This window comes from Pan paniscus, chromosome 3 (genome assembly GCF_029289425.2).
Source record: "Pan paniscus chromosome 3, NHGRI_mPanPan1-v2.0_pri, whole genome shotgun sequence".
In the NCBI taxonomy this organism is placed as follows: Eukaryota; Metazoa; Chordata; class Mammalia; order Primates; family Hominidae; genus Pan; species Pan paniscus.
Window position 1 is genome coordinate 80929976 of NC_073252.2, and position 22669 is coordinate 80952644.

The following is a 22669-nucleotide window of genomic DNA, read 5'->3' on the forward strand; positions in this document are numbered from 1 at the left end:
TGGCAAACGTGTAAATGAACTTTATTAATTTTAATTATTTGTAGAAAATTTTGAGAGTGATTGAAGAATCATTCTCAAATGAGAAACAAGAGATAGAGCTCATGTTGATACCTTCTCTGGGCTACAAATGGAGCTGAAATTTCAGTGTCCTATGTACCAAAGGAAAAATGTTTCAATCAGTTTTACCATATATCTTGAATAGTAAATTTTTAAATAGCTTTTTAAAGTGCTATATCCAAATTTCAGGGATAGTTTGTGGAAGAAAGATAGGGAATAGATTTCCTCTTGTAGAAGAACATCATAAAAATATTTTTATCACATAGAAGATGCAGATTTTGAGTAGCGTTGATTCATTTTTAAAATAACTCACAGGGAAAGTGTCTTCAATTAAAAATACAACTTTGCTCAGCTAGATTGCACTTGTTAAGATACAGTTTTCTGTAGAATAAATCAACTAAATGTAAGCCTATTTATAAATATTTATTTATGCCTGAATGTAGAGGATATTTGTGATACAAAGTATTATCTATAAGCACTTCATGACACTCAAGCATCAAAGTAGGAAGAATATTATGAATGGGAGTAAGAACAATCAGTAAGAACCTAGAACAATTTTCACATGCAATGGGAAGGAAGGATTTTCTAATCATGAGAAAATTTTTTGTGAGATACAAAAAAAGTTAGTACAGTATTTAGCTTATAATGGAAACTATGTAAATGTAAGTCAAATCCAAACTGTTTACAAAGATCACTTAGGGGTTATTGTGGACAAATTTCAGATAAATTTTTTCTGTTTTTAAAAAAATCTCATAAGCATGTATTTTTAATTCCATGAGTATATATATTTGCTATTCCAGGTGGCCTCTTGAAGTGGTTAAGAGTATGCATTTGGGATTCAAATAATGAATAACACATTTTAATTGTATCATGCTGGGAGAGAGAGGTGCTCAACGTTTTAGGTTTCAGTGCCCTCATTGGGAAAATGAAAACATTAGTACTATCTCATGGGTTATTGTAGAAACTATGTGAGGTTATTTGTGAAAACCCTTTGGGTAGTGCCTGGCCCATATTAAGGGCTCAATACATTGTAGAAATATTGATGATGATTCAGGATTTCTGCCTGGAAATTGATATTATCAGATATTAATTATGTTAGAGTAGAATGCATTATAAAATTGATCACTTTAAAAGAAAAAGTAAGAAGAGAAGGGAAATTTAGAATATCTTCAAGAAACCTCAAATTGCTGTTGACGAGGAAGAGTATCGGTCTGCCTTATCCTTATACCACTGAGAAAAATCTTTGAAAGATTGTTTCTAATAACAACAGTATCTTCTTCCCTCACCCCATAAGGGAAAGGGGAGCTCTTTTGCCTATTTAAAACTTACTTGTTGCTAATATCTCAGCTTAAGTATTACTTCCACAAAGAGGTTTTCCCACCTCCCAGGCTGGGTAATGTATTCCCTAGTACCTCTAATTTTTCTTTATACCATTTACTGTTTTTTTGTGTGTGATTCTTGAGAGAAATTGCAAGGAGTGTATTATTTTTCACCCCTGTGCTCCCAATGCCCAGCAAAATAACCTGAAACAGTTGAATGAATGAATGAATGAATGAATGAGTTGAATCAGTGTCTTTAATAAGACCTTATTACTTGTGTCATTAATTGTGGATCTTCTATTACCCACTTGACCTGGATAATAAACTCCAACAAGAGATGAAACATGGAACTTGAACTATTTTTCACTAAAAATAGATCTATTACAGTTATTATAAATGTGTATGTTCAGTAGGCAAACATTGTCTGGAATTCCAAAGAAATTGGAATTGGAATTGGAAATTGGAATTCCAAATTCAGCAAGGTTCTTTGCTCATCAAAGACTTCCTCACCTTGCATAGCTATGATTTTACAGAGGTACATGGCTTATAATTCCTGAGCTATGGAATATTTTCTCCCCAACAAAAATATACTGAAAATCCCGCCTTGATAAATGATTGTTTTGAAGACAGTGCCCCTGTTGCCTTTGCTGATGATGTAGATGAAATTGTAACTCAGACTACTTGCTATGCGAGCCTCCTATAGGGTTGGCATGGACTTGAATCTTTCTGGATGGCTATTCATCATAGCACAATTTCATTATGATCAACTCATATCAAGTCTATATTAAGAATAAAGCATTGTGCAAATATTGTCTGAGTTTGAATGTGATTTTTGAATATATTGAAGCTGAATAAAATAATTCCCATAGGATAATGTGGATGCTGTAAAGGTGAATTTACTTGGCCATCTAATTTAGCATTCTTTTGCAATGTTTTATGAGATCTCTCTCTATATATATTAACTCCACTTTCAAGGATTAAAAATATTCTTAATATAAAGTGTGAAAAAGAAAAGTTATAAATTATATTGTTAATTACATTTTTCAATATTTAAACAAATGCATGCATTGAAATCCAAAACACATGTACACTTGCACACATACACACAGAAACATACTTATTCACATTATGAGTGAGTCATAATCACTCACTGTCTAAGTGAAAATATTCAGGGAGGTGAAGATATTCAGGGAAAAATATTTGGTGGTTGAAGAAGAAGCTCAAGTTATGTCTAAACTCTGAGGTTGAATAAAAGCTCCAGTTAACCGAATTCCCCTGATTTGGGTTAAGAGGTGCTGAAAGTAACTCAAGAGTTACCTGGAGGAATCTTATCTAGGCAATTTTGACCAAATTAGGAAGAGGATGTAGATGCCACCTAGTGGGTGTGAAAGTATTTTCTCTCATCAACCACAAGTAAAAATATTAAAAAGAAATTAATGCTTAATTCTTGTCAAAAGTATTTTAGCTTTTCTGCATGTATTTTTTAATCTTGGCTCTATCTAGAATTTTGGGGTTACCAGAAAAGTATACCCACTCAGTAAAGAAGGCACAATAGAAGAGACTAGAAACAAAGAAAATACCTGAAAGAAGAAAGAGTGATACGTTGAGGTGGTTTTTTTCCTATAAAAAAGATTAGAAATTTTGGAAGACTGTGTGTCTTGAATTTAATTTTATTGACGTTAGATTATTCTTTTAGTTTCTTCAGGTTGCCATAACAAAACAGCACAGACTAGCTAGCTTAAACAATAGAAATTTATTTCTCACAGTTCTGGAGGCTAGAAAGTCTAAGATAAAGGTTCCAACAGGGTTTGGTTTCTTGTGAGGATTCCTGTCTTGATGTGCAGATAGCTGTTTTCTTACTGCGTCCGCACATGACAGAGAAAGGTGGAGGTGGTGAGAAGACGGAGAGAAACCTGGTATTTCTTTTTCTTTTATGAGGGCACCAGTTCCATGGGACAGGGCTCCACCTTTGTGACTTCACTGAACCTTAACCACCTCCTTAAAGGTCTTGTCTCCAATATAGTCATGTGGAGAGTTCAGTTTTCAACATATGAATTTGGGAAAACACATTCCAGTCCACAGTAATGATTAAAACCTCTTAATATTTGCATTTTTGACCTTTGACATTTGTTGCATTCTGCCATCCCTAGTCTGGTGGGCTACACTGCCCCATTTCCCACTTGCAATTTATATGTTGAAGAAAGTCCTTTTGACTACTATAATTGACATAAGAGATAAAGGGAAAAAAGTGACACTATCGTGCCAGACCAATAGATTCACAGATACAATTCTTTTAAATATTCCAATATATTTAGAAAGAGGCCCAGCCAAACTGGGTTGCCAGTGTTGTAATTGTGAGCCAATGCTATGGGTATGTCTTTTCATACATAATGACATATGAATATTCTTGTAGGTTGGGATTGCAATGCTTTCTCCAATCTGTGCTGTTTCCCTGATGACCACTTTCTAGATTTTACTGATAGTTGGTAAAGTCCCAGAAAGAAACAGTGATCTGGCCAGGTGCTGTGGCTCATGCCTGTAATCCCAGCACTTTGGGAGGCCGAGGTGGGTGGATCACCTGAGGTCAGGAGTTCGAGACCAGCCTGACAAACATGGAGAAACTCTGTCTCTACTAAAAAATACAAAATTAGCCGGGTGTGGTGGCACATGCCCATAGTCCCAGGTACTCAGCAGGCTGAGGCAGGAGAATTGCTTGAACCTGGGAGGCGGAGGTTGCGGTGAGCCAAGATTACGCCATTGCACTCCAGCCTGGGCAACAAGAGCGAAACTCTGTCTCAAAAAAAAAAAAAAAAAAAGGAAAAGGAATAAAAGAAACAGTGATCTGATAGAATAGTACACAAGATCCCCTTCTTATATAACCCACATCTTTTTTTTAGACATTGAAACACTTGTGGCTGTAGTCTTTCCTACATGGCACATGACATTAGGTGTAGTAGATAGTTCAGTTAAAAGCATGTTAGCTGAGTGCCAGGTGCAAAAGAATCACTCAAGAAAAGTTAACCATTGTTTTGGCTGTTGTTGTTATTGCTACTTTTTCCTGAAGAGCTTTTTGACATACGTCTTATGAATAAGTTATAAGGTTTACTCTAGTGTTAATTCGCACCCATACTACCTATATGAATTTTGATTTTTCTATTGCATTTTGTATTTATTTGTATTTATTTCTCATTGTCACCAGCAACATCCTTTCCCTGACTGACTTCACCATAGAATATTCTTTTTTAAAAAACTTTTTAAAATTATACTTTAAGTTCTGGGATGCATGTGCAGAACGTGTAGATTTGTTACATAGGTATACACGTGCCATGGTGGCGTGCTGCACCCATCAACCCGTCATCTACATTAGATATTTCTCCCAATGCTATCCCTCCCCTAGCCCCCCACCCCAAACAGGCCCTAGTGTGTGATGTTCCCCTCCCTGTGTCCGTGTGTTCTCATTGTTCAACTCCCACTCCATAGACTATTCTTTCCTTCAGTGATCATTTGCTTTGGTAATTATTAGACATGATGGCCATATTTTCATAGACGTATAATATTGTCTTCTAAAATTTTGTTTCCTGTAATTATTTATTTCTGTGACATATCATTTTCTTTTGGAGGCAGAATCTTATTATGTGACTTCAGCGGGTTCTTTCTATGTAATATTCGTTTGAATCCTACTATGTGCTAGACATTAAGCTAAGTGCCTTACATGCATTATCTTATATATTTATTAGGAGGAAGGCAGCATTCTTACTCCTATAGCAAGGACTTTGAGGTTTTGAGAGGCTAAATAACTTGCTGAATATCTCATAGCTAGTAAATGACAAATTCGGTATTTGCAACCAGGTCTGTCTTATTTGGGAGCCCAAAATTTTAACTGTTTAGCAAGTGTTTTTCAATTTCTGATCCCTGGATCACTGGCAACAGCATAGCTAATGAAAAACACTTCCTGCAAATAGGGCTTGTTTGAGACTTTGAGTTTTTAACCAGTCTCAGATTATTCTTATAAACACTTTGTATGACCACAATACTGCTGTTCTACATTGAATAAGAAAAGATTCATCTAACATAGTATCTGTATTTAGAGGAAGTGAGTGGAGTGTCCTTTGCACTCCTTTCTCTCCAGGGTTATGTTGGCGGCATTGATGAAAGCAGTTCCTGGCATGATTTCAGGTAGCATTTGAACAAGTCTGCTTAATCAAGCTAAGAACCTCTGCTCTGACCAAACAAGTCTCTAACAAAGCGGTTTCCTCCATTGGAGCCATGTATCTACCATACAAAACATTTACAAATAAAAAGGAAACACTAGGAATCAGTATGAAACAAAAGTAATCACAAAGTCACCTATCTTAAAGAAATTCTAATGTTTTAAACCCTCAACTCTAAATATATAAAGGGAAAATGAATGGATTCTTTAAGATTTCTTTTTCTGGTAATCCCAAATGGAAAACAAAAGTTTATCCCAGTGCCTGATATTGAAAGTAGTATTTCTGTAACTTATGGAAATACAAACATTGAATTAAATGCCAACATTGGGAGGAAATTAAATACAATAAATAGGGAACTCAGCATTTTGGTTTCTACATTTTGGAGCTCAATATATGATAGAGTGCCTTGGTATATAAAATATTTAGCATGTTTATTTGGAGGGGATGTGTTAAAAATTTCTACGTGTAGCACGTTCTAAAAATGCTGTTGATATTTCTCAGTAAATCATTACCTTGGAGTTTAGTTCTAGCTGCTCTACCACATTTGTTTATTTCGCTATTAAATAAGATGTGTGGCTTACCCATGAAGTCCTGTCCAAATGATCTTGAATAAATGTCTTTATATTACTAGATTCTTTTTTTTTTAGTATGTGACTCATTGATGTTCTAGAAGATAAACCTATTCGTTATCAGTCTTGTTAGTTTTTAATTTACAAGGATTAAGTTACATTTTATTAAACTTCATTAGCTTCTCAAGCAAGTAATATGAATGTAGCTGTGTGCATTCTGTAGACCTAATCTTAGTCACTTTATCTCATTGCTGCTAGAGTCATAAGTTGAGATGAATTTTTTTTGCAGTTGATAAAAATTATTTAGGAATTGTGTCAGATCACAGTCATGACTGACGAATTGCCTGGATCTGCTCCTGTTTGCCTGTTGCTGCTTTAATTTGTTGGTAATGTTTAAATCTACCACCTTGCATCTCTTTTCTTGCTTCAGGCTATTGTGACTAATGACAAAGTAATTTCAAACTAAATCATTTTTTAAAATTCAAATGAAGCTTAGGTGCTTTTTCTTGTTCGAAACCACTGTGCATCAGCTAAATCATGATAGAACCACTGAAGTCTCTACACTCTGTATGAAACACATCACTCTGACACATTAGTTGCACCAAAATGTGAAAGCTGGGTGAAGATTCTTCCTAGTGAGTCGTGTGCCAGATAGATCTGCAGATACCTTATTCCTTTTGTGGTCTGTCATCATGGAAAATGACTACTTTTAACAGAGTAAAACTTGAGACATAACTACAAAAATAACTTGAGTGTCATTTAACTGCTTGGCAGAGAGCAATGATTTAAGCCTCAAATCAGTCTAATTCCACTTTCCTTTATCTAGGATATGATATACAGAATAGTGAAACTTCTAAGGCATTCTCAGCCAGACTTGGGATTGAGTCAAGGTAACTTAAATGCCTTAGGCACTACCTGCAATATTCTAAAGATGTGTCCCATAGAAAAAGAAATAATAAATTGGAGATCAGATAAAAATTTTTGACACTTTCTAATTTGAAAAAGGATCTTGATTCTATAGGATATCCATTTTAATGCAATTTATCAAATATGAAATAGGTGCCTACTGTGTGCATTAATCTACAATGATTGATAAGACAGTCTTTATACTCTAGCTCATTACTTCTTTTAAACTGGAATAAAAACACTTGATCTTTGTTTTCAGACAGTAATCTTTTTGGTACTGTTCATGTTGCACACCCCACTCTCAAAAAGTCTCTTACTTCATTGTTCTTTTTTCTAACCACCTTAGACTGATTCTTTTTATTTTTGCTTAGACTCTCCTCTTTCTCTAGGCATATTCTTCAAATGTAAGATTTTATTTCTTTGATATTTATAACTTATCCAATAGTAGATATCATCAGAATATAGTTTTCCAACTGTCAAAAGCATGACATACAAATAATGAATGTACAGGTCTCCAAGATTGGTTCAATTGTTAATTAATGAGAGACCCACTTAGATGGTAAAATGGATTCAAAATCTTTTTGAGGAATGGCTACGTATAGGCAATTTTTTAAAAGGAAAAGTAAAATAAGACTGGTAGGTTAAATACAGAAGTGCTTAATGTCTGACAAGGCAATAAAACCATAACCTTTCGTGATCTTTTGTACTAGACAGGAATCCATAATTGAATATGTTAACTTGACAGTGTTTGGGTTCTAATCAAATATTAAATGGCAAAATCAAACTCAAGTAAATTATTCTAAAGACTTAATAATCCTTGAGTGGGCTTGTTAAACAATACTCTATTATGACATTGAAAGGACATGCTGTATTTTTTTCTGATGTCCAAGTCTTGTATAATTTTTCTGAACCTTATACTACTACGAGTACTTGATACTTGACTGACTCAAATATGTGCAGCTTGTTAAGTTCTTTAAAGCCTCCTCCACATTTGTGAGTAGAGAACCTCTACAGTGAGGCAGAACAGACACCAAGTAAGTAACTTGCTGTATGACTTCCAGTGACCTGTAACCTTTCTGTTCTTACTTTTCTCTACTGGAAAATGAGGTAATGGAATAAGTTGATCACTGAAATCCCTTTCTGTTTTAAAATATTGTAATTCTTATAGAGTGGGATTATGAAGGGCAAAATATGTTGGTCCTTCAGCTAGCGTGTGGATTAGGCAACAGTGCCCCCTAAAGGTCCTCTATGAGTTCTGGGCAGGCCAATCTTCTAAGTATCCCAGAATGTCTGAGGAACTTCCGCCCTCACGAGCCCTTGGCAGCACCTCCCATCAGGACCTTTGATCTAACTCATCTAACTATTATCTATTGCCACAATAATATTGCATAACAAAAAAATGATACTTCAGGTACACACAATTAATATTTATTTTTGCTCCCAAGTCTGTGGATCAACTGTGAATTCTGTTGATGTTGATTACGCTTGCTCGGGCAGCTCATTTTCTCTTAATGGAACACTCATGAATCTAGTGTCAGCTAGTTGTTGGATGTTCTAGGCTTGTCTCATTGTGATAACTGGCTATTCTCCAAATGAGCTCTCAATCTCTAGCAGGCTAGCCCAGGCTGACCTGTTCTTATGGTGGTGGCGTCAGTGTTTCCAGAAAGAGTGTAAGCAAGTAAGAACTGTTGAGGTTAAGAATTGGAAATGACAAACTATCATTTCCGCCACATACTATTGGACAAAGAAAGTCATTAGCCAGCTTAGGAAAAATAGACTCCAACTCTGGATGGGTCAGGAGTGGGTAAGCTCCTGGACATGAATGTGGAGCATGAATATGGAGGCAGGAATATAGAGAGAAATGATGAATTGGTGTCACTTTTGAAGCCAGTCTATTATATAGAAAACAATTCACAAGATTTCAGGACATTCCAGAAGCATACTGGTCTAGAACGAAAGAACTTAAATGTTTTAATACTTTGTTTTGGGGGGCAGTAAAGTTACTTAGAGTCAGTTTGATCCTTCCTACTCTTGCTCTTAAAATTCATTAGACAATACCAGAGCAGTGTTTGAGGCTATTTATACTATACTATTAAGACAGGCACTTCTACGTACTCTACCAAATGCTACATGAATGTTGACATTTTCTAGTCCAGCAGGTGGAAACATGCACTATTCCTGGCTTTGGGTGAATGTCAGGTATTGTTTCTTCTAATCATTTTGGACGGTTCCTTTCAGCCTTGGGTAGTTGTTACCTCACACCCATAAACTGATCTTTGCTTCGTAAAATACTCAATGGGGACTCTCTTTAGATCTTTGGAGTTCTCTCTTTGTTTAGCATTCTTATCTCTGGTACTTTGTCCTGTGAACTCTAGCCATCTTGGTCTCCCAAGACTCTCAACTTCATCTCTTCAGTTCAGGAAGCCTGCCAGTTTTTTTGTTTTTTCCTTTCCTAAACCACAGCATGGCAACTCTCTCAAGTTTGTTTCTTCCCTCTCGGTGATTATGGTTCTGTGTTGTCTAATGGCCAGTTTCTTCAAACAACAGGTTTTTTTTTTTTGCATTTTTTTTTAAGTTTTGGGGGTCATTTTAGGCAGGAAAGTAGACTCAGTTCCTGTTACTTCATTTTGGCTGGAAGGGAAAGTCTCCAGTCCTTAGAATTTGGTATTAGGAAACATACAGATTTCTAAAGGACATGGACAACCTAACTGACTGAAAGAAGAAGATGGTATGCAACTATCATATTATATTTGAAAAAAAATGTATTTCTTTCCTGTTTGTCCAATTTATCATTTTACTCTCTTCTCTTCTTGGGATATTCAGCATTTGGTCATAGTTTGGTTCTTGAATATATTTTACCTTTCATTATATTTTTTATTGTATCATGTGTGTATGTATGTTTCCTTGCCAATGATTATATATGCTCTTTAAATTTTGAGGATATACCTTGTTCTTTTTTTATGTTATTCACCATGTATATAGTATTTTAGGATCAATGATAATCAGTTAATTACTATCCTTTTCTGTAACAAGAGATTCAAAATCTGAGGATTAATTAGGTGACATTTACAATGTTCTGTATAGAGGAAAAGTGCAGGATAAGTAATGGTTCTTCAGCTTTCAGGTTGATGTCAATTTTGATTTCAATTTTCTCCACCCAAATTCAGTGCCATATGTTAGGCTACAATTTCTCATTAGTTCAGCTGCACCCTGCTTAGAAGAATACTCCAAGCCGACATGACGAATGCTTTCTACACCTGTCAGAGTCTACACTGGCTCTGTTTTGTGAGGCTGTTTTTCCTTCTCTACTCAGCGACCTTGAAGTCATGATTTATGAGATATGAATTGAACTTTAAACATGCTAGATGAGTATACTAAAAAAGATTACATTTGTAGAATAAACCTTTATGTCTAAAGTGAGATTTCAATTAATTGTATATAATCTACCCACTTCATATATTAGTATCTGTGAATTGCCCTTTGAGGCTGGCTTCTTCCAATCACCCTTTTATTAGCTGCTCTTCTTTCTCTTTCCTCTATTTCTCCATTTTTTCACTCACCATCTACTTCATGAAATGGTAAGGGGAGAAGTTATGGAAAGTAATGATCATCTAACATTACTATAGCTAAGAATAAGCATAGTTAGAGAGGACAAATTCCTGCAAAAATATAATAGTATATTCTAAAAACTCAGACGTGGGTATTTTGGGGAACATCTGAGAAATTACTGTCCTTCATTAGCATGGAGAATCTATAATTAATTATGTATATAGTTATTTATTGTGGCTGTCAATATTATAAGAATTTTAGTGGTTTACTGCACAACTTTCTTCAAATATAATCTTGTTCTACAAACAAAATAATTTGTTGAAAAGTAGTGAAATATTTCAATTTAATCACTCTTTATTGGTTAATGGTTTGAATTCAGATATTTATGCAACTGTTGGTTGATGCTGTTTATAAGTCTAATACAACCTTTTTCTAATTAAATTTTATTTGTATTTTCATCATTAATTGAAGTGAAAGATAAAATATGTCAGTATTATTAGATTTTATAATAATGTGTACAATTATCTATGCTTTTCATGAAAGTAAATTGAAAGGACTTAGAAATCAAAGTTTTTGGACTTTTTTAAATAAAGGAATGTTAGGTACGTATGGATAGTTGTTATTGTTGGTATTCTGTGTACATGACTAGGTATAGTTCTCCCTGTTTATAAAACAAACACATAGAAAACTTTGAAATGTATATGACATATACAGAATATTATTTGCAATAAAGCTAAACAAATAACTTTTACAGCAGTATTCATTAACTCTTAAAATGCAATTAAGTATAACCTCAGCTTGTAGTTCTAACAACTTGATCTTTTTTCTATAGATTTAAGGTTTAATTATTTATAAGAATGTACCATATTTTGAAATAGAAGATTTTTGATTCCAAGTTTCAAATGTATGCACATTATGTTTTAGTTATGTATTTTAAAGGTTTTTAAAATCAAGATGACTACAGCTTATTAATAAAGTTTTATTTTATGGAAATGACTAATTTTAAGAATTTTGATCTCTTTAAATTTTGTACAAATCTGCATAAAGTTACGTAACCAATATATTTTTTCATATACCTTTTCAGAATACAAATGCCAATTTGAACATGAGAAAAAGAACAAATGCTTTGGTTCACTCTGAATCTGATGTTGGCAACAGAACTGAGGTGGGAAACCATTCAAGCAAATCTTCCACAGTTGTTCAAGAATCTTCTAAAGGCACACCTCGGTCTTACTTAGCTTCCAGTCCAAACCCATTCAGCCGTGCAAATGCAGCTGAAACCATATCTGCAGCAAGAGCACTTCCATCTGCTTCTCCTACTTCTATCCGAACTGGATATATGCCTCGAAAGGCTTCAGTTGGATCTGCTTCTACTCGTCACGTGTTTGGATCAAGACTGCAGAGGATAAAGACCACAGTTAATACCATAGGGGCTACTGGGAAGTTGTCAGCTACTCCTCCTCCATCGACTCCACCACCTTCTGGATCTGGCACAAGTAAAATAGACAAATATGCCCGTATTCTCTTTCCAGTCACATTTGGGGCATTTAACATGGTTTATTGGGTTGTTTATTTATCTAAGGACACTATGGAGAAATCAGAAAGTCTAATGTAATTTCGTTGCTATAGTAGTTTGCTAAAAGATGATGAAAATGCAGAATGTCTTTTTAAATGTTTTTAAATATAAACAAATATTCTTTACTAAAATAAAAACTCTATGTAATTTTTCCATTTAAAGATATAAGCCAGTTATTGGGAGAGTTAATTAATTCCTGAGTGAAAAAGTGGACTATGTTTTTTTTCAGAAAAATTATTTTAAAAGAACTCAGCATTCAGTTAGATAGAATACACACCATCCTGGAAAGTTGGGATAAGAGAAATAGAGCTATTAGAGACAAGTGGCGCATATTTTTTCATTGATATTTGAAAACAGACTATGACATTTTAAAAATCTACCCTATGAGTATCAACCTGCCACCCTAAATTTCCCAGTGGCACTACCCTTAACCAGAATTGTTTATTAGATGTCATATGCAGTGACCTTTGGTGATCTTCTTAGGAACTTCAAGAAAAGGAATTTTCCTGTTAAATTAAACATTGGCAAAAGGAAATGGAATAGTATAAACACTGATCAATAGAGTAAAATATCTGCTGCATAAAAAACTAAGACAAAGACCAGAGGAAATATGTTCCCTTTCTTATGTTGGCTAAACAGTACTTAACAGTTGACTTGAAATTTTGTTCTCTGAGCCAAAGTTTAACTCATTGTATGAATTCTTTTTCATGGTAGTTCATTCAGTTATGTGTTTATTTACTACATAGTTATTCAGAGCCTACTGTGTTCCAGGAACTATGCTAGAAACTGTCTCTCTAGGAAAGCTCTTGCACCTTTACCTACAATATTACTTAAAAAGTAGAACAGTCAATGCATGCCAAAGAACCATAAACTAGCAGAGGACATTGCATTCTTTAGTGAAGGACATTTATTTAGAGTCTGACAACATATTCAAAATATTTTTCAGCCTCTACTGATAGTGGATAACAAATATATTTGTTCACATAACCACTTTGATGTCAGTACAACTTCAGCAATTGGTTTTCAAAATAGATGAGAATATGGTACAGATTGTTCTATAAGTGAAAAGCATTATGTACTTGAAAGTAAAAATCAGGGCAATATAAGACTTAATAGATTAACTGTCTCAAATTTGATCAGAGTCACAGAGTAGAATTTGATCAGAATCACAGAATCATCAGACATAGGAACTGAGCACAGGCTTTTTCAGGTGCTTTCCCCAAGATAGATCTAGATATTAGCTAGTGAAATGCTAAATTTTGAAGAGTTTTGTGTCCGTAGTTCTGTAATTCTGGGCAGTCATCATGTTGGTTTTTTTGGGAGTTTTTTTAAGGTTTAATAACTAAGGGGAATATTTTAAAATTAAGAGAGCAGCAAATGAAAGGAGTAAAGAAAAAAATAGCTGTCGGGTAGGATGCCACTGACTCTGCTATGTGATTTATCAGGATTTTCATCTACTGACTTCTTTCTCATTAGGTAGGCTTAACAACTTACTTGAGAATTTTGCAACTGTCTATGCAGCTGAATCTAAGTATGGTTTTTTGTCATATTGCCTCTAGATTTTCTTCTGTGCTTCTCTCTATCTGCTCTGGAATGGATGAGTGAATGTGTTCTGGGTGTTTTAGGGAACATATTGATAGAAATGACCACCTTGCAGACAAAATCTCTCTCTCTCTCTTTTTGTTTTTATAGAAAAGAAGTGATAGTAGTTAATTGGCATCGATTTTTCAGATATTGCACTACCTTATAATGGTTGTTTTTGAGACCTGAAAATTGTGCAAATGCCAAATATTAATTGTAAGTCATATCTGAGAAATCTTTCTTGGCTGTCTTTCTAGGTATTCCATAGAATCAACACATTTTAAGGCTGAAAGATACTGTCGAAATCACCCAGTCCCAACCCCCCAATTTAAAATTGATTCTAGTAAAATTAGGTCCAGTAACACCTGTATATATGTATATATTTAATAAAGAGTACTTGTACAAAAAAGCTTATCATAAATTATTTCATGAATGTGAATAGATTTCTGGCCTTGAGGACGATGTTTGGAAATATGGTTGGAAGCACAATTCATTCCCTACTAGTTATTCAGAGCGTACTTTGTTCCAGGAACTATGCTGGAAACTGATAGTTCACTATTCTGATGAAAAGGCTGGTTTTGTTGTTGTTGTTGTTGTTGTTTTTGGTGAGGAACTCTTACTCTTTGCTAATCTATTGGCCTATCTTAAGAAATAATTATTTGGCTATTCATTGGCTTCCTTTAAAAAAAGTGTTCTTCTACAAATCTTACAGAGTGTAAAGAGATAAATAGAAATGATTTTTTTTCTTACCTTTACATATGAAGGTTTAAAAATAAATCATGTGGCCAAAGAATGAGAAAGGACAAAATTAACCAAGGATTCTTAATTGTTAATTTGAAGAACACATTAACCAGAAAGCTTAAACATTATTATTAAAATAAATTATTTCATTTGCACACAATGTTAATAATGATGATAATAATAATAATAATAATAATAATAATAATAATAATAATAATATGTTGTTTGCTTTCCTTAACTGAATTTTATCAAATTCATTCAGTGATTTTTATTTTGGTCATCATTTCTATCTTCCCAATAACCCAGAGGTACATCAAGTAAAAACACTTTTGCAAAGAGCCAGTCACTTTTCCCTCTTAGAAAATCTCAGAAGAATGATTGGGGCACCCAAAGTTCTGGTTATCTATGAATAATAATGAATAATTTTGGCTGAGAATGGTACCTTTATATAACTCTTTTAAAGATGAAATTCAGAATAATTTTATTCAGGACCTAGTATCTGCAGTCCATGTTGGCCACTAACTGCTACATAATTACTTTCAATTTCCTCCAGGCATGACTAGCTATAAAAATATATTTACATGATTAATCCACAGTTTAAAATGACTTGCACTTGTGCATATACATAGTACTTTGAATAACGTATATTTTAAATTGGACCTCACAAATCTTGTATTAAAGTAGGTAGAGAGTAGAGTCACACTTTTTTTTGATGAAATGAGTCACAGAGAAGTTACATGACAAAGATAAAATCACAGGGTTGGAAAGAACTTTGAAAGGTCATTTTTCAATAATCTCACCTTAACAGTGACCCCTTTTCAAACAATGCATAAACAATTTATTTGTGGCTTATTTTACCCATGAGCTGGCCAATACTTCCTGGCCTAGAAAAATATCTCCACTCTCCCCATTCCTGTTCTTAATGGTCTTCTCTTCTCAATTTGTAAATATTCTCCAGTAAAAGACACCAGGTGTGGAGATGGGTCACTTAATTTCAAGTTCTGAGTGTCTTGTGGTTTTAAACAAGTCTCTTAACCTCTCTAAGACTGATTCCTCATTTATAACAGGGAGGAGGTGGATTATGTAATATCTAAGAGCTTTTCAGTTTTAATATTCTCTGATTCTCATAGTAAATACAAGCATACTCTTGTAAGAAGAACACTGAATACTTTGCACCACAAATAAGTGTTTATGGACAAAAATTTAGTTCTACTGCTTGATTACTTTAAGTTCATGGCTTGCTTCAAACTAAGGTTTCCCTACCTTCAAAAATATATATAACATCTCTCCATTTAGATAAAGTATATTCTTCCCCAGGGAAGACTGTATTCTTTAAAGACAGTAGAATATTGGCTATTTCTCTTTTCTGGGATTTCCTGGGCTTTTATTCACTAAATGGGCTCCTGCCCAGTTTGGGTACTGTGCTGATTTTTAGATATACAGAGATAAAAATAGCCCCTTTCCTTGCAGGTAGTCACAGTCCGGAAGAGATGATAGATGCATAGACAAAAAATTATGGGATGTAACTAATGCTTCAGTAGAATACAGCAGGGCCAAAACTAGAGTGATACTCATCTCAGGCACAAATATATATGGGGACATCAAAACTTCAATAATCAAGATACCTAATATTTAAGTGAATATTTTTAAAACTTAAAATTAATGCAAAAGATTTATGATGAACAGAATATACAAATTTTAAATAAATTAATAGAATCAGTAGTAATAATATTTTCTTCTGCCTCAGGCTCCAAAATTGCTCAGCATAGCACTGATCTAGAGGTGGATAAAAGATCCACATAACTTAATTACATTGTTGAAGGAGAGGAACAAGAGTGATAGCAGAGAAGGTTTCACAGATATAATCTTAAGCTAAATTTTATAGAATGATTTGGAGTTCTTATAGCCTCCATTCCCACTTCCACAAACAAACAAAAAAACGAAAGCGCAATTTTATCAGCACCTGAGGCAGGAGAAGAGATGAGGATGTGGAAAGTCAAGGGGAACTCTTACTACAAATTCTTAGTTCTGTGTTTGGAGGGAAGGGTGAATGCAGGGAAGTGAGAGTTGTTGATGTTGGAAAGACCTAAAGGGCCTGGATTAGGAAGAGTTTTGTGTAAATTACTGAAGGAATGGAATTTGATCAGGATTAGTGGCAATTTATTAAAAATCTTGAAGAATAATACGATGAAAACTAACATCCTTATTTTTCTGTTTTAGAGAAAGCACCTGATTATTGTGTGAACTATGGTTTGGAGGGCCACAAATCTAGAGGTAGTGGAACAATTGAGATCTCTTATTTTTTCTTTCCTGTCTTAAACTTTGCCTTCTATTCCTTTTTTCTTTTTTTTAACCGCAATGACTTCATTGTCATTTGTAAAAGTGATACATGACTGTTAAAGATAGACATTGTAGAAACTTAAAAACAATCTCAAAATTCTACCACCCAGAAATCAGAAATATTTTCTATTTGGATATGTTTGTCTAGAAGAGTAGATTGCTTGATTAAAAGACACAGTTTTATAAATGTAGAAGCCAATATGACATATATGCTGCCATTAAATAATAAAAAATTAAATTGACTTTTATCTCAAGATAAGATTAAAATTGGAGGGTAAAACTGAAGAAATTGTTGAAAGTTGGATGGTGCTTCTTTAAAGCAAGAGATTTAGAGAGTCAGAGCTTTTTATCCCAGGTTTCAATCTTTATTTCAGGAAAATTTTCTGCAATTTTGTCTAAGTTAATTTTTTTTTTAAGAAATGCCAATTATGTCAAATCCCTTTTGTCTCTATACAATAGTCCCCAACTGTTTTGGCAACAGGCACAGGTGAGGGTGGGGGAATGGTTTTCAGATGAAATTGTTCCATCTCAGATCATCAGGCATTAGTCGATTCTCATAAGGAGCGGACAACCTTGCATGCCCTCCTATGAGAATCTAATGCCGCCGCTAATCTGACAGGAGGCAGAGCTCAGGCGATAATGCTTAATGGGTGCCACTCACCTCCTGTTGTGCTGCCCAATTCCTAACAGGTCATGGATAAGTACTGGTCAGTGGCCCAGGGGTTGGGGACCACCGCTCTGTAACTATTTACAGTATTCTTTGTAACTACTTTGGTATCTTTAAAATTTTCTTTAACTTTTGTCAACCATAACCCTAGTGAGTTTTCAGTTGTGATTATTCTATTTTGTAACTTCCAATGTACTTTTCAACTTCATAATGGTTAATTTTGTTTTCCATTGTTTTCTTGGTCACTGTCATTTCATTTTTCTTCTCTTTCTCTATTTTTACCATTGTTTTATTGAAATATCTTCTTTGAGCTTCTCATGTTTCTCTATTAATGAGATCATGTCTATAATATTTTTTGAGACTACAGAGACCTATTTATATAAACTCTTCCTCTATTTCTTGAAAAAGTTTTTATCTGGCGTGAGCTTCATCTGCTTTTTCATTGAGTTTTTATCTCCCTTGCCTATTTTTGGGGCTGGTTTCTTTCTATTAATCACTGAGCAGAGCCAGCTATTTACTGAACTACAGTGTGGGAAGTGGTGGGAGGGTGAGTCAGATCAGCCCACAGAAGCTACTTAAATTTCAGGTTTCAAGCCCACCTCCCCAAAACCGTTTTATGTGTTTTTTCTTCTGCCCAGGCACCATATTTTTATATCTATTTTTGACATTTGGGCGGCCTATGTAGTTCACAGTGTAAAACTCTCTGTTTTACTTTCTTTATGTTATTGCTAGTGATTATTGCTTGTAGTCCCACCCCCTTCCCCACATTAGCCTTAGTATTCTATATTATTCAGCAAGCTTGTTCACAACTCTCAAATATAGTCTATCAGAATTTTTATCTTTACCTCTACATTCCACTATTCGGAAGTATATAGTAAAATCGTATGAAGACAGATTTTGTTTTTTTCTTGCCTGTTTACACTCTGTCTTACAGAGGTTTCAAACAAACCATCTTTGTTTGAAACATCGCAGGATAATGATACTTATTGAAATCTACATCCTGCCCAAGATATATGCCAGTCAATTTCCTTTCTCCTATTAGTGCAAATGGCTACCTACTTAAAAGCTGCTGACTATAGTTTGTCATCAATTACTTGTTAATTACAGATATGGTTTTCATTTTTTTTCTCAATTTTTCATTATGTTATTTTTGGAGACTGTCTTAGGTGGGGAGTGAATTATAAATATTTTTATTTCACCACCTTTAACTGAGTCACCATATGTTATTTGCACTTCCAATAGACCAGGGATTGACCAGAGTATCTTTTACTGATATGACCACCAGAGCTACATGGCTTTTACCTTCTGTATATCAGATGTCACTGGAATCAAGCATTAAACCTAGATTAAATCTGGATTAAACCAGCTGTATGGCACCTTAGAAAATTGAGAAGGACTAGGAAGCTGATAGAAAGAACTCCTGTATAAAAAATAAATTCTTTTTACATTTTCCTTGGTAGTATTTCTGCAAGCTTCTTTAGTTTCTATAGGGGAATCCCAGAGTTTTCCTCTGAGATTGCTTCCCTTTCCTTTGTATTTTCATTTTTCCCTCTTGGGCTTTACTTTTCAGTCGTGTATTTCTATCCCAATGTTAATTTATTACACTGTTTATATTTTCCTGTCCTTCAATTCATCAGTAGATTAGTGAAGTACTTATTCCTTTAATTATAAGTATAAACGTTTTTAATTTCTTTTTGGATAACGATACATTTAATGGAAAATTTTTTAATGCTATGGTTTCTTAATAGCTTTTCTCTACCACTAATTACTTCCCGTTAAAAAAATAAAAGAAATACCCATGCATAATATAAAAGAAATTTTGAATAAAATGGTATCCTTTCCTTTTACTAGAGACAAACATCTCCACTTCAAAATGGAAAAATGGAACGATGCAAAGGAAATTTACGATATTCAAGAGTATGATATTATCACTGAACCGATTAATTTAATTGAAAATACTAACCTGCAAAAAAGAATTACACAAATGTATTTGAAATGTCATCAGATACCTCAAGCTATGACAGAGTTGATTATGTTACACAAGTAGTAAAGGATAAATTAAATATATTCTATATTAACACTAAGATTTAAAACTAATTATAGTCTTCTTTAATTTTTCTACTGTATACGTTTCATCTGGTTTTCAGTAAAACAAACTTTTCATTACTTTTACTTATCCCATGCAAATCTAGTTGCTATAAGATATAACCTAATTTGGAAACACCTCCCTGTAATACATTGGAATTTTGGTGTGAGTGTGTGTGATCAGAGAGGATAAACAAATGGTGTCAGCAAAATAGAATGTAAAATATGGAGATAATGTGGATTTACACAATTTGATAAAAATTCTCCCTTGAATTTTGCAGGTCATATATGAATATCATCATGTGAAGTGCAATTAGGATTTTTTCATATATTAATACATATACATAATCTCTTTAATAAAATATTTTGCTGAACTCGTTTGTTTTATATTTCTCATGTCTCATATTTCATATTTTCTCATATGTCTCATATTTTATATTTTCTCATATGTGTCTCATTTTTATTATTACTATAGTATCCATTAAAGGAGACTGGCAAATACCTGAACAAAGTTATGTTGTTGGCAATATAAGATATTACCAATTGCATAATATTATTTCCAAAGGCAAATTAATATGCAAACTATAGATTTCCATGGGTATCTATACAAATTATTACTTGAAGTCCATAGAAAACAGCTTCCTTAGAGGGAAGTAAAAGAAGCTCTGATAACAGAAAATGTATAGCATTTCAGTTAAAGTTTGATTGACATATTTTTTTCTCAGTCTTTTATACTCGTGAATTATAGTCTGCATTTTGTCTTTACAGATGTTGCTAACACAGTGCAGCATGTTGGCTTGTCATTTTACTGATTATGTATATTGTCTCCTAGTTCAAGTATACAGTAAATCAGAGCTTTCATTTTTCAAGGGGCAGAAAAATAATTGTTGGTTGATAAGGTAAGGTTATATGATTTTGAGGGAGCTTCATTGTAAATTGAATGAGAATCCGGTTTTCATGCAAAGGTGTATCTATGCGATAATACTTTGAATGTCTGTAGTTTGAAATAGAAGGTTAATTTTTTCCACTGGCTTATCCTTAATGAAGGAAATCCCCTGATAATTACTTTGATTCTGAAAATGTTGAAAACTCCAGAAGAAATAAAGCTTTTCTTTGATTTCTCAGCTGAAGTGTTGTACAAACTGAGGAATATGAAGTCCATTCCCTTCTTTCTTCTCTTGAATAATTTTAAAATTGTTTGTTTAGTTGTACAATTGAAAATATTCCTTATTATAGAAGTAAAAAAAAATGCATATTTCCTCATATCATAAAAACTAAATTTGTTATCATCTGAGCTTCAATATTCTTGCTCAATTAGAATAGTAAATATAAAGTGTGATATTTATAACAGTTCAAGGTTTGATAGGAGATAGAGGTGTTTTGATTTTATGGGAAAATTACTTCCTCAAGAACACATTTCTTGAGGTTTTAGTAATCACATTTGACTCCCTGAAATTGGCAATTTTATTCTATGTAGGAATATTATCATGGTATATTATAGTGAGGAGCACATAGTCATTATTATTTTGTTTTTGCAAATTTATTTTGAAAAAAAGGAGCATTATCAAATATTGGTTTACTATTTTAAAGTAATTCATCAGGAAATGATTTTTTAAACACTGTCCCTTTAAGTAAATGTCCCTTGCTTTTCAAAGCTCAACTTATTACTTATGGTAATAGAGTTACTTTGCTTCTTAAAACAAAGTTTATACTAGAGCATAGCATTGTAGAATTATTCAGGTCTCAATTTCTCACTGGAAAATGAGTCTTTAAAATAGTAAGGATTTAAATTTCTATAAAATTTAATCACAGATACTTATATTTTAAGATAAATGTGTTGGAGCTAAACTCTGGAATTATTAAAATATAAAACATTATATCCCTCTAATGTATTTTTTCTATTTAAATTTAAAACAATAAACATAAATATCTTTGGAATATTTTTTGGTTTGTGTATTGTGTTTTCTGTCTATAAATATCCTTCCTTGAAACTGGTCACAGCATTGTGTCTTACTTGATAGTTCTTTGGAATCCCCACTGCTATCATGAATGTTCCTGGTTTTTACTTAACATCTAATTCTCTGTATGACCAATACCACCATCAAGATTGGAATTTTGCCAAGTTTTAATAGTTTGAAAAATTCTTTGTAGGTTACATGGATGAAGAAAAGTTACAGGACCTGTAATATCTGATGCGGCATAATAGAAACTTCTCACTATGTGGTTTTGGTTCACTAATGGGGTTCAAATGTGTGTATTTCTGTGTAGTTTTTAAAGATTCAACCCAAGGAAGAGAGCTAAAATTAATAAAATACAGCAATCAATCTATGACTTAATCCTAACTTGGAAGACCAAAGTAAATGTCTGAGAAACTGAATAGGATTAACATTTAATAAAAACATGTGAGTATATGAATTTTAATATTTAGCTCAGATTATTAACTGTAATTATTTTGATGAAATAAAACACTTTGAATACTGTGACTGTCTTTTATAAAGTTTTTTTACATCATATAATGTACTATGAAACATTCTAAATGTAGTATTCCAAATCACCTCTTTCTTGAAGAAAAAAATGTAGGTTTTTGATTATAGCTTTTAAAGAAGAGAATGTTCCTGAGAGGAAAAAGTTGACCACAGATGTTCACAACACACACACAACATATTCCTATATGAACACAGACTAACAAAACACATAATACACACAGAATTCTTCTTTTGTTCACTTGTTGTATGACATATTATTTGGGCTAAGTCCACTTCAAATTTATGGTACTTGGTCACTTAAATATGATTTTATACTCTAGTAAGAAAAATTATATTTAAAATTTAATATTTAAAATGTACAGCTCTTTTTATTTATTGTGTAGTGATTTGTGTTCTATAAATTTATGTGTGTGTTTTTATATACACAATATTTATACACACATATATGTATGACTGTACATACACACACACACAGACACACACGTTTCTGAAACTCTCATTGATTGCCAGATTCTGTTTCCAGTTGAGTTGAATACTATTTAGAACGTTCTTGCCTCTTATATTCAATGTTGATAAGACAGA

The 22669-nt window shown here is 33.4% G+C and overlaps 1 protein-coding gene across 1 annotated transcript in view; it reads left to right on the plus strand.

Moving 5' to 3' along the window:
- The window catches only part of GABRA4 (gamma-aminobutyric acid type A receptor subunit alpha4), a 75486-nt gene extending 53402 nt beyond the window's left edge, over positions 1-22084 (plus strand). Inside the window, exon 9 of the mRNA XM_003816023.6 lies at positions 11696-22084. Coding sequence (XP_003816071.1) covers positions 11696-12226 — 531 coding nt within the window. The 3' untranslated portion in view covers positions 12227-22084. The remainder of the gene's footprint in view (positions 1-11695) is intronic.
- The last annotated feature ends 585 nt before the right edge of the window (positions 22085-22669 follow it).